General features: G+C 37.2%; 1 protein-coding gene across 2 annotated transcripts in view; it reads left to right on the top strand.

Annotated features, from left to right (window-relative positions):
• The window catches only part of scn12aa (sodium channel, voltage gated, type XII, alpha a), an 80,597-nt gene that overhangs the window by 39,056 nt on the left and 24,691 nt on the right, over positions 1–16,850 (top strand). For both annotated transcript variants that reach the window (XM_017697198.2, XM_017697197.2), the window contains exons 9-16: positions 6,038–6,179; positions 8,056–8,253; positions 8,551–8,733; positions 9,747–10,097; positions 11,038–11,167; positions 11,830–12,068; positions 12,863–13,036; positions 13,897–14,253. In XM_017697198.2, coding sequence (XP_017552687.2) covers positions 6,038–6,179; positions 8,056–8,253; positions 8,551–8,733; positions 9,747–10,097; positions 11,038–11,167; positions 11,830–12,068; positions 12,863–13,036; positions 13,897–14,253 — 1,774 coding nt within the window. The remainder of the gene's footprint in view (positions 1–6,037; positions 6,180–8,055; positions 8,254–8,550; positions 8,734–9,746; positions 10,098–11,037; positions 11,168–11,829; positions 12,069–12,862; positions 13,037–13,896; positions 14,254–16,850) is intronic.

Below are 16,850 nucleotides of genomic sequence, written 5' to 3'. Positions count from 1 at the left end.
ACTTTATAACTACATTTTAAATCGCAACCCAGGTCAGCTGAAATGATCTAAATAAATCTGCCTAATCTGATTTTGGTCGACTCCAATTGTGTCCCCTTAGTAAAGAAAATCATCTATGTATGGTATGAAAACAATAGGTGCCATATTTATAGGTATGTAATGATTTACAAAATACAATATCCGATTTGATACAACACAGTGGTGTCTTGATTTGGTACATCTTTGATACAGCAGATATCAGGTGTAGCTGAAAACGTGGCTTGTATTTATTTATACATTTCCATTTTCAGTGTATTTACAGCATTTAACGTTATAGTAGTATGACATTTGAACAAAAATATCTGACACTAGCCACTAGCTAATATGCTAGTACCAAGCTAACACACAATCCACAAGCTAGCATTCTAGTCATGACACAATAATATGGTATGATAGAATAAAATATGCTGCAATAAAATATGACACAATAGAATGTGTTGTATTGATAAATCCCTGCCTATTTCTATTGCTTAGGAATCACTGTAGTACTTGTACCGCTGTGGAGCGATGATGAGGCGGACGCATGTTCTGAGAGAAGCAAGATTTATTAGGGGCAAATCCGTTCTCAGGGTCAAGACAGAGACTAGGGAAAAAATAACGGAGGCCAGCAGATCAAACACTCAACAATACAATTGAAACAATACAAAGACCAGCAAAATAACAGGGGAAAACACAGGGCTTAAATACATAAACAACGAGGGTTAACAATACACAGGTGGATAACAGGTGAGAACAATCAAGGGCGGAGTCTAGAAACAAGGGGGCAGGACCGGGAAGAAACAAAACAAGGAATCACATGGACAAGACCAAAACAAAAGCACGTGGAGGACTGGGAGGGGTCAATCATGACAGTACTGCAAAAATTAATACGTCTCAACTTTTTCCACAGCCTGATGAATGATGTGTGTTTCCTTGTGAACACTTGTGGTTCTGCTCTTGTAATTTGACAATGTGGGAGAGTGTTAACAGTTGTGGGATCGAGCGCTCTGTCCTGCTGCGCTCATGGCTCATACACAAACCTGCTCTGTGGAGGATTTCCCCTCTAAATTCACATCTGATCCTGCCTAAGCCCCTTTGTAGGTTTGTTAATGGCTGTTTCTACCATAACAGAACATTGGGGATTAGAGCTGCTGTTCTTTTCTCTCATACTTTCCACCCTCTTCCTGTATCTCTCCCTCATGCTCTCTCTCTCTCTCTATCTCTCTCTCTCTCTCTCTCTCTTTCTCTCTGTTTGTCTTTATTTCTGGGTGAGAGGGTGGCATACGCGGAAAAAAGCCTCAAACACATACTACCAAATTAAAGTTGAACCGAAGTGTTTAGATGGCAGCAAAAAGTATGCTGGGATCCCTGCTGGAGCAATAGATGGGGGAACTTTTTTCATAGCATCAAAACAAAATGCACTAGCAAATACTAGCAAAGCCAATAACTGCGGCAATCAATACATTAAGCCTTAGAAGTCTAGAGTTGATAATGTCGTTTTTTTTTCTTTTCTGTTTTATCACATACACTATATTTCCAGCAGTATTCACTCACCCATCTAAATAATTGAATTCAGATGTTCCAGTCACTATCATGGCCACTGGTGTATAAAACCAAGCACCTAGGCATGCAGACTGCTTCTACAAACATTTATGAACGAATGGGTCACTCTCAGGAGCTCAGTGAATTCCAGTGTGGTACCGTGATAGGATGCCACCTGTGCAACAAGTCCGGTTGTGAAATTTCCTTGCTACTAAATATTCCACAGTCAACTGTCAGTGTTATTATAACAAAGTGGAAGCGATTGGGAATGACAGCAAATCAGACAAGAAGTGGTAGGCCAAGTAAAATGACAGTGTAGGGTCAGCGTGAGGTGCATAGTGCGCAAAGGTTGCTAACTTTCTGCAGAGTCACTTGCTACAGACTTCACGTGGCCTTCAGATTAGTTTAAGAACAGTGTGTAGAGATCTTCTTGGAATGGGTTTCCAAGGCCAAGCAGCTGCATCCAAGCCTTACATCACCAAGTGCAATGTAAATCGACGAATGCAGTGGTGTAAAGCACATCGCCACTGGACTCCAGAGCAGTGGAGAAGTGTTCTCTGGAGTGATGAATCACGCTTTTCCATCTGGCAATCTGATGGACAAGTCCGGGCTTGGTCGCTTAGTTTCAGTGTAAGGAACTCTTAATGCTCCAGCAGACCAAGAGATTCTGGATAATTTCATACTCCCAACTTTGTGGGAACAGTTTGAGGATGGCCCCTTCCTCTTCCAACATGACTGCGCACTAGTACACAATGCATGGTGCATAAAGACATGGATGAGCGAGTTTGGTGTGGAAGAACTTGAGTCCTGACCTCAACCTAATAAAAAACCTTTGGGATGAATTAGAAGAGAGACTGAGAGCCAGGCCTTCTCATTCAACATCAGTGACCACACAAATGCGCTTCTGGAAGAATGGTTAAAAATTCCCATAAACACACTCCTACCCCTTGTGGAAAGCTTTCCCAGAAGAGTTGAAGCTGTTATAGCTGCAAAGGGTGGGTCGACATCATATTAAATCCTATAGATTAAGAATGGGATCTCACTCAATTTCATATGCGTGAAGGCAGATGAGTGAATACTTTTGGAAATATAGTGTAATTACGTGTTAAACAGTGATCAATGTAAGATGTCAGTAGACAATGTCAAACAAAAAATGTAAAGGATCTTTTCCTCTGCAAAATAAGAATGTACGCACAACAAGAATTTTTCCTCTAATTAAAAAATAAACTAATTTTCTCCTATTCTTTTTTGCGGTTTCGGTTTCTCAGAATCTATTGTCTTATTTCAATGGGCTACACATGAGAAATAATGAAAATAAATAGACACTATACTTCTGTTATTGTGATGTCTAAGGTGTAAACTATGTGAGTAACTGCAAATGTTTTAGGCACATAAGCACATAAGCACAACTCTTTGTTTGGTCAGTAAGTGTGTTTGTGCATGTAAATTTTGAAGAACTAGTTTGAAGATGGTCTCTAGCCATCACATGAATTTAGTAAATTCCATCACTAGCATAATTCATTTAACTTAATAAAGCATTGTGTAGCCAAACCAGGCATTGGATGATGACTGTGATTAATACTGGGCTGCTCTAAAAATACATTTTGAAAGGGTTAAATGAGCACATTGAAATACGTAAAATCACTTCTTATTGTATTCTTTTTATTTGTTTTTATTAGCATATTATTACAGCATTCATAGCATATTATTCTGTAATATAAATGCTTTTTTGCCCAGTTAAGTAGCTTTTTAAATGAATGTCCTCTAATGTCAGGGATACAATGTGTGATTTTAGAAATTTTGTTCTCTGGTGACAGCTCACACTGTACATTTGAATCACACATTGTGTATAGACAAAGCCTTCCATTTAGACACCCTAAAAAATCACTTGGTCCAGTTGACGTGCTAAGACGTGGGTGCTCACTGCATGAGAAATGTAGCTTCTACAGACAAGCTTTGTCTATGGACAATTTACAGTAATCCTGTTTCATTCAAAATGGCATGCTGTGCATCTGAGTGAAAATACAGGTTAAAAAGTAAAAGCTGATAACTGCTATGCTGTGCACTGAAACTAAAACCAGACTGTGATATACTTGGGTAGGACAATTTAGGACAACTTTGTTGTCTCTGTTTTGTTGACCTACATATCTACACCCATATTGGGAAAATGGTTCTGACTGTGTTTCTGCACACTTAAAAATGGGCTAAAGTCGCATATTTTAGTCCTGGTGGGACTATATGAAGATATAATGTTTAAAGTGACCATCAGCTTTGTGTCCAACTGTCATGCTGTCAGCAACACTTCGCTGGTCAATGGCGATGTATACTAGGTGTATGTCACATTTGCATCAGGTAGTATTGGATATCGGTATCTAAATACGGTTAAATGTGCATGCAACTGGATGGATCCTTAATGCTAATATTGATATTAATGCATCCCTAGAGAAGGATTAAACAGTTAAATCTGTAAACATGAATTTTTGACTGTTTTTGGCACATAAAAACACACAAATGTTATAAGTGGACTTATAAAAGAGGATGTAAATAAGTAATATACAAGAAAAAATATAGAATATGAGTGCTTTAAGGATGTATTGGAACAGTTGTCATATTTTCAGTTTTTTCACCCCTCGTGTCAGTTCATTTATATGTAGCTCCTTGCCCTTTTGCATTAGACATTTGCTTCCTTACCAGACTTCTGGTATGGCCTGTCTGAGGAACATCACTTCAGAGAGCAGCATGTGCTGTTACTGTCTCCCAGCTGGATGCCCTTTTCTGTAGTGTGACGTACTTTATTGGCTGCTGTTGATTTTACATAATCAAGAAAAAATTTACCAAGAAGTCACATGTTGCAAATTTACAGCTAATTCCACATTTTACATATTCTGTATTAGATTTAAACTAATTTCAATTTTAAATAAGAAATAAGCTTTTTGAACGCTCGGTTATTGAATCAAAATTATTTGCTATATTAGTGTGTAAATTCCATCATATGATTTAGAGTATTTTACTTAATACAGTTTGCTCTATGAAAAGCATTTAATGTACATATTGCTTAAAGTGAGGGGTTTCATACACTTTAGTTTCATACACTTAAATTTTTGTTATGTAATAAAATCATTCTGTTTTTGTTTTAACCTACAACGGTAAACTGTTGCCAAAGATTATTGATTTGTGTGATGATACTTACTTAAATGGCACTCTGCATGTGTGTGTATATATACAAAAAAGTAGTTTTTGTATCAGCTTTATCACATGGTTGCGTATTTGGAAAGAACTCATTTAAGAGTGAGCAATTACATCTCATCATATTACTCTGTATAATTGAACTGAAAGTATTGCTGACATGACATTGACAGAGCACACACACACACACACACACGTACATGATCTGCTGTGGAGAGACTGACCCCAAGAGACACTCCTACCATGGTCTCCGCTGGCAACTGCCTCTGAGACTTTGTTACTATAGAGACTCTGAGTGTCCTCATAGCAACCCTGTGCTCATCTGATCTTTGCTAATGCACAGAATTTAGACCTGCTTCCTTAATCTGCTTGCTCTCTCCCTCTTTTCACTGAGCTGACCTAAACAGCGAATATTCCTTTAACTTATTGTTATATACTTATCACTTCCCTCTGAATCTGCACCAATCTGCATGTTACATTTCTGTGATATGTGTAGTGTTATTAATGAAGACGTTTGTACTTTCAATATTTTGGTGGATAGATTATGAAAGCAGTAGACTGTCAGAATCTCTCTCGTTCGGTCTTGTTCTCCTTTACCTCCTGTCTTTATTTCTGCCTTTCTCTTCCGCTTTAACCCCCTTTCTTTCCCGACCTCTTCTCTCACACTCTTTCTCTATGTTCCCCTTTATCTCCTCCCCCCATTTTCTCTTTATCTCTGAGAGATTTACAGATGTCCTCAGAGTGAGGCAGTGCTCTCTCCAGCTGTTGGTAGTTCCATTACTAAATGATCCCTTTTTCAGATTGACACAGCTCTGTCCTCCACACTGCCCATCAGTCAAACCTACTGCTGCCATGGTAACAGAAAGATGGGATGGGCTGGAAAAAAAATTAAACTGCAACTTGATACCCATCTGTCTCATTATAATCCCCTTTGAATCTGAGTACATGCTATTGTCTTGTGAGGCCCAGTTTGGGTTTTCTCTGTTAACATAATGACTGAAATGCAACCTCTGTGTTTATTTTTATGTTGTTAAGCAATGGGATTTTATTTTTATTCTTAAACCAATCAATATACAATGTTTTATGATAAAAAATAATGTTTATTAATAATAATTTGGAGTTTGATGTACTGTATAAGCCCTGTTATACTTTCAAAATGTACCAATCACTCCTCAATACATAGATGGAAGCTTGAAAGACATTGGATTAAAGCAGGCAAAATGGACAAAATATTTTGTCTTGTTTCTAGAGTATGTAACTGTGTATTGACAACTCTCTTTCTCTTATTTAGAAAGTGTCCTGATGGGTTTGACTGTTTGAAGACAGGGAGAAATCCAAACTATGGTTACACAAGTTTCGACAGTTTTGGGTGGGCTTTCCTGGCTCTTTTCAGATTAATGACACAAGACTACTGGGAAAACCTCTACCACCAGGTATACTGTCAGTATTTGTCATTGTATTTTTAGTGCGTTAGTTTTTTTTTTTGCAATACTTTATATTAAAAATGTCTGGATTCTACAGAGCTCTAATCATTTAGTACATAATTTGGTTTGGTTCAGGACAATATACTACAATTTTACTTTTGAAACAGAAGATTGCATAGTAGCATGTCCTTGTGCTAAAGAGTGATGTAAAACAGTGATCTAAAACAGAGCACAACTGGGCTATAACAACACAAATACTTAATTGTCTCCTATAAAATACTATATAGTATTTTTCTATTTTGAGCCTGCCCTGCCAAAAATGAAATATCAGTATGTCACAAATGCACAAATGATTTTTCACATTTTATGGTTTTAAACATTATGTTTTTGATACTGTATTGAAACCGGTACACCCTTATTGTATGTATATGTTTAAGAGAGTTGAGAAACCTTCTAAATTGTTGAGTACACTCACAAACAGTTGAATATAATACCGGTCAGAAGTAAGATATAAATGTTTTTCAGGACATTCAAAGGATTATGACATTTATTTCAGACAAATGCAATTAGAGGTTTTTTCTTTAATGAAGACAAAATATTCTGTAAACAAATAGATTTTAGGCCTGAAGAAGTGCTAGTCATGTGAAACATCTTGTGACTAAGTCTACTTGAGTTCTGATTTATTTAGAATTTTTTTACAACTTTTTTAGTTGCTGAATAATTCCATATACAGTACTATGTTAAAGCCACAGTCCACCCTTTCATCTATTTAATTTAATAAAATCAGCAACTTCTTTTTTGATGAGTACATCTTAATCTTTTCAGTAGTGTGCTTGGGGTTGTTGTTTTGCAGAGGGTATTGCTTGATGTATTAAAATTTGTTTGTACTTACCAGCATTTATGGTGCTTTTAGTCAAAAGCACATCACCAACTCCATATGTTGTTATACTCTCCAAATTCGTTCAATTTTTTTTAAAGGTTTTGAGGTTTTGCTGAGTATGAAAGAATCAAGAGTGATCATATTATATGTGTTCTTTAAATACTTGCTATTTCTGTAGTATATGAAGTTCCAGAAGTTCTTTTTTTCTTAGGGCCACTTTCCCCTCCACAGAGTAGCGTTTTTACCATTTATACCCCTAAATTTACTTTATGTATAACTTTGTCCAGCTGTAGCACTGTTGTAGACTGTTATAAACTGAACCCTGGCTTTTGTAAATTCTCATTCTCACTCTTTCTCTCCTGCTCTCTCATCTTCATGTGGCCACAGTCTCTGGTGTAATAAGAATGCTGCTCTTAAAATGAAATACATAAAACTGGATTATACCTTACACTACTATAGATTTTCATGTTTCCAATCACATTATCCTCTCCCATGCTTGAATGATGTTTGTAAAAGAAACATGAAAGCTGATGGTCACAGTTTTGGTGGTCTGCCAGGTCTTTTTTGCAGTTTTGAATACTCTTGTTTTTTACTTGTGACCTTCCACTTCCTTATGCAAGTAGATTATTTTATATAGAATAACCTCAGAAATGTACAATGCAGCTAAAGTGTGTTTGGGTAGTTGATAATGTGAAAGCTTTAAAATTAGAAGGATGGAAGTAATAAATACTGATAGAATTAATATTAAACTTAGTCTCGTAGACTTGTTTAATTGTCTGTAAAATATATGTTTTTTGTTTCTTTCTGGAATTGGAAAACAAAAAAATGACTAAACATTGGGCAGTATTGTATGTTTTTTCATGATTCTTTCTGCAATGCTATTCTAAAATGTGGAAGATTGGAAAAACAGGAAAGCCTTTCCGTAAGCTTATGTGTACAAACATCTGACCGTCATAGTGTGTTTTAGGTCAGTTCACTTATTTATTGCCCCTTTGTTTTTGGTAGACCTTGCGCTCTGCAGGTAAGACTTACATGATCTTCTTCGTGTTGGTGATCTTCCTGGGCTCCTTCTACTTGGTGAACCTGATTCTAGCTGTGGTGGCAATGGCCTACGAGGAGCAGAACCAGGCCACCATTGCTGAGGCATGGCAGAAAGAGAGAGAGTTCCAGCTTGCCATGGAACAGCTCCGCAGAGAACAGAGGGTATTACTCACTACCTAATTTTTTTCCATTATTACTAGCTTGTTGTTCCTTTTGAAATGTAAGCCGTTTGAAATTACTTTACAGCCATTTTGCTAAGGTGATTATCACAGGGGGTGGATGTGGATGAATGAGGAGCCATGTAGCACTAGTGGGATTATGTGGCTGGTCACTTTGCCTTACACAAATTGCTAGTCACAATATACTTGAGTTAACAGCAAGAATGGCCTTAGTCTTTCATTGTAATTACAGAAGTCATTAGAACTAGTTGAAATAGTAGTTTTGAACCCTTTTTTATAGGCTTTAGCAAAAAGGAACAGGGAAGCTGAGCTGGCTCGAGCACAAGACATGCTTCCATCTCCAATGAATCTGAAAGACTCCAGAGAGCGCCGGTCCAGGTCCAGATCTCACAGAACCATGTCAGAGGAAACAGAGGAAGATATGGATGTCAAATCACCCAAGTTTGATCCTTTTGACGAGAGGGTAAGATTCTGTGTCCCAAATCTTAAGGAGAAGTCCTAGACAGTCAGGCTCTCATTAGAAAAAGAAACACTCCAGAGTACCTTTTCAGCACTTTGAAAATATTTAACCCTCCTTAATCCTACCTGGCATTTATATCTTGAAACACTTTTTCTTGCACTTTGTTAAATTATGTCCTATAAAAACCAATGCTTTGTTAACTGTAGATCATAAAAATTTGCGTAAATTCAACAAAAAGTGAATGTGCTATTGTGTTTTATAAAAAGAAAACATTCATGTTTTTGTCATTCTTTAAGGTCAGAAGATCCTGTACACCAGGCACCTGTCTCATGAAGCATGTTGATCTTAGATAAATTTCGTGACTATGTTTTAGCTTCACAAAACCTCACAAATACATTCACAGTTAACTTGTTTTATGATGGTGGTTAATAACTTTCTCAGTTAGATACTAATGCTGTGATGAAAAGTAAAGTGTGACACTAACGATGAACAGCTGTTGTTGAGCAAGTCACATTCTGCGATTTGTACAAAAGTTAAACATTTATAACAGTAAAAGCAACATCCTGAATATACAGATGTCAAACTGAGACTGCTACATCATGCAAGTGGCTCATCCATTTGGCTTAAATGAAAACTTAAATCTGTCCTGTTTTCTTTTTTTCCAATTCACTTCCTACTTGTAAGCACTTTTGTTTGATTTCATTTTAATGTAGTGTCATCAGCTCACTTTTGCATTTTTTGTTTTTTTGGCACTTTTTTGCCTAATCAGTTCCCTCTGCCCTTTATTTATAGGATTGTTTCTTTGAACTCACACAGTCAATGCATTGAGTAGGCACAGCATCATTTGTCATTTTTTGACAGCGAACCAAAGATTTAAACCAACACATATTGTAAACTGATTGTAAATCTGTTATTCCTCCTTCATGTTTGTTCTTCATCATCTGTTCGTTCTTCTTCTGCACCATCTGCTCCAACCTCATTCATCTTTCTAAACCATCTCTGTCTGTTTGCTCCAGCCAGCACACCCTCTACTGGCCACGCTCTCCTCCCATCCTCTGAGCACACGCCGGGGCAGCAACATCAGCATCTTTACCTTCCGTCCGCGCAATAACTCTGAGGCTGACTTTGCAGATGATGAGACCAGTGTGCCTGGTGATGGCCGCAGCAGAGCAGGGTCCACCATAACACCATGGCACAAGCGCCGCACGGGTAGTGTTCGCAGCCACTGCTCACAGGTCTTCACGCCCACCCTCACTGTTAATGGCCGTCTTAATCTCTCGCTCGACCAAAACGGAATCACCGGCATTGGCCCCCACACACCCACGTCGGTTCCTGGCTGTAGCATGGAGAAAGTCAAAGAGGACATGGTTAGAAGCAGCTGTTGACATATACATGGCATAAGATGGAAAGACCCATCATGTTTAAAACAGTCATTTTTTGAGAAAGGAATCACCAGACTTCAACTTCACTAAATATCTTTGGGTACATTTGAAATTGGAAAAATGCAAAACATTAATTTTGGCCACTCTAAAACAAAACTTGAAGAATACAGATTCAGGAGCAACTCAGTGCTAGACAGTTAAATTTGTGATTAAGGCAAATAGTGGACATCCAACAACAATGATATTTGTTGAGTCTATATGTAGCCAGTGCTACCCAGCCCCTGCCCTGCATATTTTGGTTTTCTCGGATCCAACTAATCAACTAATTCAAAGCCCTTTCTGAGTTGAAAAGGGTGTATTGGAGTAGAGAAAATGCAGACAGAAATGTGCAGGCTAGAGATACTTCAAGACAAGGATTGGGTACCACTTAACTTTATTGGTTTTAGTAGTACATGTCATAAATAATGAGCATTACATGCCCAATATAATGTAGTGGTGTCCCTGTTCCTCAGCAGTTTAAAATCTGTAAAGATACATAAATAATAAGGTACTTTTCTGGAAATGTATTTTCTGACTGGCTAACATTTACAGCTCTGCCTCCCTTTGCTGTAATTTTGTTAAAAACATGTGCCTCAATATTTTATTTAACTTTTTGGTCTGAATATTGTACATATCTTTATAATCAATTTCTGAAACGGCTTGTAAGTGCTTTTTCAGTCAACTACAATTTATACCAAACAGACTTTATTAAATGCAATGTGATTTTTTATTTATGCATGTACGTATTTATTTATTTGCATATGTATTTAATAACAATAATAATAATATTTTTTCTGATTTCATTAAAATCAGCCCAGCCCTACACTATGTACAGATTTATGGTATGTGTGTTTTGAGTGTACATTTTATTTATGGTGGGCAACAGGAGCTAGGGTGTTCAGAAGAGTATGCTATAGAGGCGCCAAAACCCATACATGAAGTGCAGATGGAAGCCCTACCTCCTCGCAGGAAGAGAGGACTCAGCTCCATCAGCTTCTTCAGTGATGCCATGGACGGTGAGTGATGTTGCCACTTTTTTCTAGTCTGATCTTAGTTCCCTGCATACTTTGAGGAAAGAATTCATTATAGGATAGAATTCATAAGGGCAAACTGTTCCATATGGTTGAACCGTATTGTTGGTGATTTTTCATACATAAGAGTCAGACGTTTAGCCACAGCTGATTGAATGTGTGTTATTCATAATCTTAAACACATTTGAACTAAAGGCTTTGCTTAAATGCTTACAATTTGTTTGTAAGACAAAAACAAGTAATGATGCCTGTGTATTTTTTCCAAAATAGAAATGTAAACGAATTTATTTGTAACTAGTTTTCAGCGAACAGGAAGTACTGAGCATATTTGGACATTTTTCAAGCCTGTTGAAAGAACATTTATAAAGCTTCATGAGAGAATGCTAAGAGTGTGCTGGGCTCAAGTCAAAGGGGGTCTACTTTAACCCATTAAATTCCAAGGTTTATTATATACTTTATTACATACTTTATTATTCACTAACTACAAGGATTTTAGTGTAGACTTTTTGAGCTATTCTTCATATCACAGTTATTCAATATCATAGTATATAGGTTTGTTTAACTAGTAGTATTCAAAGTGAGCCACTCTACGCCTTTATGACATTGTGTTTTACAATGCGTTTATCTGGTTCATCTCTTATTCTCAGAGCTAGAAGAGTCTCGACAGAAGTGTCCTCCATGCTGGTATGAGTTTGCTAAGAAGTACCTAATCTGGACGTGCTCTCCAGCCTGGTTGAGGCTGAAAGAGGCGGTGAAGGTCATGGTTATGGACCCTTTCCTCGACTTAGCCATTACCATCTGCATCGTGCTCAACACACTCTTCATGGCATTGGAGCATTACCCCATGACCGATGAGTTTAATGGCATGCTCAGTGTGGGGAACCTGGTGAGAACATACCCAGGGTAATCTCCTGAGTAAGGGTTGATATTTCTGAGATTAGGTATGTGATGTGACACACTTGCATATAAAAAGGCCAAAATGGTAGTGTAAAAAATTATTAACTTTGGTGGACACCACCCTTCTGTTGTTGGGTGGGGTTCACTGTCCACCAAAGTTGATAATCATTTGACCAACAATTTTGGAAATTCCTGGTTTCTTCACTTATTTATGTTGCTGCCCTGATGTGTGCTCAGAGGATGAGAGAAAATGGACTCTCAACATCTGTGAAAGACCTTGTAGACAAAATTGTCACCATCAAAAAAACTGCACTTATAGCCTGGTAAAATCTGGTTGATTTAAAATATTGTAATTTTCTGATAGATATAAATATAAATGTATATGTAAAATGTATAAAAATATATAAATGAAATATGTGTTTCCTGCTTTTCTCCTGGCACTGAAAAATGAATAACTGTACTAAATGATGGGTTTGACAGAACATTAGATTAGTGAAGGGTGTTCTCTACCGGTGTGCGCTCACACACACACACGCATAATGCTTATCCTTCTGAGTCGTGGTGGTGTGCTGGAGGCTATCCCAGCAGTCATCAGGTGGAAGGCAGGAAACACCCTGGACAAGTCGCCAGTCCATCACAGGGCAGACACAAAAATCCACATACTCACTCCTAGGGACAATTTAGCGTGTCCAGTTCTGTTTTTCCTCTTCATTAATGATTAAAGTCTCAGCCAAAACTGCTCTTGTCATTGTAATGATTTTATGCGTTGTTGTTCCTCTTTAGGTGTTTACCAGCATCTTCACAGCCGAGATGGTTCTGAAACTCATTGCTATGGACCCATACTACTACTTCCAGCAGGGCTGGAATATCTTTGATGGAATTATTGTTTGCTTGAGTCTGATGGAACTCGGCCTGTCCAATGTGGAGGGACTGTCTGTTCTCCGCTCATTCAGACTAGTAAGGTCACATCTTGGCATTGAAAAATGCTGAAAGGTTTGGTTCTACAGGAAAGAACTTCAACAGAATGTTCTTATTGGAGTTTGGTCAAATACCACCAGGTTTTAAGTTTACTGAATTTACATTTATCCTCTGACTCTCACAGAAATCAGAAAGAATTCCATTCATAAAAGCCATGCATATCATCTGTATATGAACTCAAGTAACCTTGTGGTTTTGCTTACCATCACTAGTTAAAGAACTTATTGTTTTCTCATGTCTTTATGGCAAATTTAAATACATAAGTTTGGATATGTCATATATATGTATGTAGAGGGAAAGCCAGCTTTTTGTAGCCTTTTAAACATTCTCACATACACTAGCATACAAAGCCACTGCATTAGAATGATTAAACATGCCATCATGTTTCTGCTGAAACTGGAGAAAATGGCTTACACATTCTGTCCACTTCAATCACAACGCATAAACAAATTTTAATGCAGGTCATGTAGTGTTTAGCCAAATGGATTGTGTGTCTTTTATGTGTAATAGTTTAGACTTTGAGGTCATCTCCACTGTGTTTTACTAACCATTAGATATTATGACTTTCCAGCTTCTCGTACAAAAGCAACTAAATGCACCTTAGCTATCTTTTGGTTTTATATATTTTGTATACTCTTGAAGAAGATCATGACCCTTTAAACTGCTATAAAAGTGGAGTAAATATTGATACATTTTAAATACACTGCCCATTAAAAGTTAACGACAATGATTTTCAGAATACAATTACTTGGCATGTTAACATTGTACTGTATACCACAGTATGGTATCCAGTTTTGATGTCTTTAAAAGAAACACATTAACCTTTTTTTTCTTTTCAGCTGAGAGTCTTTAAGCTGGCCAAATCCTGGCCAACGCTCAACACCCTGATAAAGATCATTGGCAACTCAGTGGGTGCCTTGGGCAACTTGACCCTTGTCCTAGCCATCATCGTCTTTATCTTTGCTGTGGTGGGCATGCAGCTGTTTGGGAAAAACTACCAGGACTGTGTGTGTAAGATCAGCAAGGACTGTAGACTGCCACGATGGCACATGAAGGACTTTTTCCATTCTTTCCTGATTGTGTTCCGAGTGCTGTGCGGTGAGTGGATTGAAACCATGTGGGACTGCATGGAGGTGGCTGGACAACCACTCTGCATCCTGGTCTTTATGCTGGTCATGGTCATAGGCAACTTAGTGGTGAGTTCAAAAGTTTTTAAAGCAAGTCTGGAGAAATATCTAATTAACACCATTTTCTCCTTGCCTTATTTCTCCTGCAGCTAACATGCAATGGAAGCAGATATCACACCACTTAGCATTGTTCAAACTACATTCCTACTACATAAAACACTGTCTGCCATATTATCATTATGTCAGATAAGTAGTATAGTGAATTAATTAGTCCAGAGTAGTAGTAGTCAGTATTTCAATATAACAGCAGCCTGTGCTGTGCAGTGTCAGAAACCTCATAAGCAAGTCTATTTGAGATTACTTACCTGCTCTGCATCTGAGATGAGTGAGTGATGGTTTGTGAATGATCAGTTTACATGATGTTAATTGGTAGAATATAAGCATTCCTTATATGTTAGCTTTGTGCAAAACTAGAGAAGCAAATTTCAGATTTAAAACATGTCTTGGCTGATCAACTACATTTGGGCTAAGAAATAAGAAAAAATAAGAAAAAAACATTTGTTCTTTCAGTAAAACTCCTTTAATTACATTTTAATTAAATTGCAACGACAAGATCGGTGTCTCACTGGAAAGTCTTTATGATATTAATCTTGACAGTTTTCCCTTTGTTTCTGCTTTGATATTTTTCTGTTTTGACAGTGTAGATTTGTTGTAGTGGTTTGGAAATTGCTCCCATTTGCACAGGACCTGTTGTGATTGGGAGAACCACTGAAGGAAACCAGTAAGTGGCCTTGATACTCTTAGAAAGAGCAGGCCAAAATTTGTCCGTTTGTTAGCTGCTTGACGGAGGATGACTGTTATTAGGGAGATAAGGTAAAACATATTTTAATGAAGAGCCCATCAGCATGGCTAATCTGGACTAGGTCCTCTATAAAGGTCAGGCTATTACTGAAATTACTCTGACATGGCTATGTGTTGACCTGTTCTGACTATGGGATTAACACATCTGTTATGTGCTGGAAGCAGGACTTTCTACATTAATGCCTTCTTTTGTAGTATCACTCGTTCTGTTCCATCTATCGTGTATAAGTTATAACCGAATTACTGAAACTGTAAAAGAACATTACTATAACACAGTACTGAATATCATCTCTTATGACAGAGCTGTACAGTGCAGTATATTGCCACCTGTGGTGGGAGATATTAAAAATCACAAGTGCTAAAGAACTAATTGTGTGGGCATTTGTAGTATCGCCATCTAAACATTTTATCAATTGGTAATAGAAATTATAGACATTTATGTAATTTGTGAACTGTTATCACTTCCTTTAAATGTGCAGTATTGAATAACATTTCCTGACTTAACAAGCCATCTTCTGGAGTATAGTCGCACAAACAGCAACAATGTATAGGTTCTGCTGTTTATGGTGGTGTAGTCTGTAAGATAATTCAAACATTAACAAATTCATAAACTTAAATATGAAAGTAACTGAGTTAACTTGAAATTTTGAGTTCATAACAAATGGGAAGTTTTTTTAACTGAATACTACTTTTCTGTGAACTCAGAATTTCAAGTTAACCTGTTACTAAGTTAAGTTTAAATTTTTAAGTTTAAAATACTGCTTCTGTTTTTTCACAATCAAAATGACATGCTCCAGCTAATCCATATTATAATTCATGTTTTTTTAGAAATAGTACAGTATTATTGATGACTTTTTTTTGGTGCTACAATATTTTTATTTTATGTTTATAGCACTGGTGCTACCTGCTCAGAAGGTTTATATACAGCCCTGTATGATATTTATAATTTAACTTTTCACTACCAGTTAATGAGACACTGAAACTGAGATGACTCCTTCCATCTTGTACATGGAAATATGTAGTGACCTGCAAAATAATGAACAAATTATCTTGTATTTTGGAACACTCTAAATAGCACCCCTCTGCCTTGATGCATCTTTGCACATGTTTCAAAAATATGAAATACATACATACAGTAAGGTTACTGTTAATGTACATTGAGTAAATCTTTGTAGCTGCACTCATTGGCCAAGCACTCTACCATACAGACACATTTTGTAGATATACAATAACTAACTGTGCCCCCATTCACTGTATTTCACATCCAAAAAAAATTCAGTATGCAGTGACCCCAAGTTGCAGTCCCTGCTTGAGCAGGCATGTTTGACATGACACTGACAGTAACATACTGTCATCATACAGAAGTGGACCACATTCAAAAATATGTTTCATATTGGCTCATAAGATTGGCTCTTCAAAGAATAGCAGACAAATTCATGCTAATATAAACTAGTACTTTGAGTCATTTTCCCTCATAGTTTCCCTCATCTGCATGGCATATGGCAAATGTACCATATAACAAGATGCTCCGATCTGTAATTTTTGCGATTCATATGTGCATGTGATGGAACAGTAACTAAAGCGATCATTAACAAACATCATTATCTTTATGTATAACAGATTTGTAAATTAGGTTAGTTAGGCTAGTTTACACACTTTCATGTACTCAAAAATACATGAAAATACCTGTCACAGTTATGCTCTTGCTACATAGTCTTCATTTTCATGTAACAGCATTACCAACAGCAATATGGCAACTAACTGGAGAAGTGTTCATAATTAGCTTCAAGACTTCAATAATATCA

Source organism: Pygocentrus nattereri, chromosome 19 (assembly GCF_015220715.1).
Source record: "Pygocentrus nattereri isolate fPygNat1 chromosome 19, fPygNat1.pri, whole genome shotgun sequence".
Lineage (NCBI taxonomy): Eukaryota > Metazoa > Chordata > Actinopteri > Characiformes > Serrasalmidae > Pygocentrus > Pygocentrus nattereri.
This window is presented reverse-complemented; position numbering and strand designations above follow the sequence as displayed.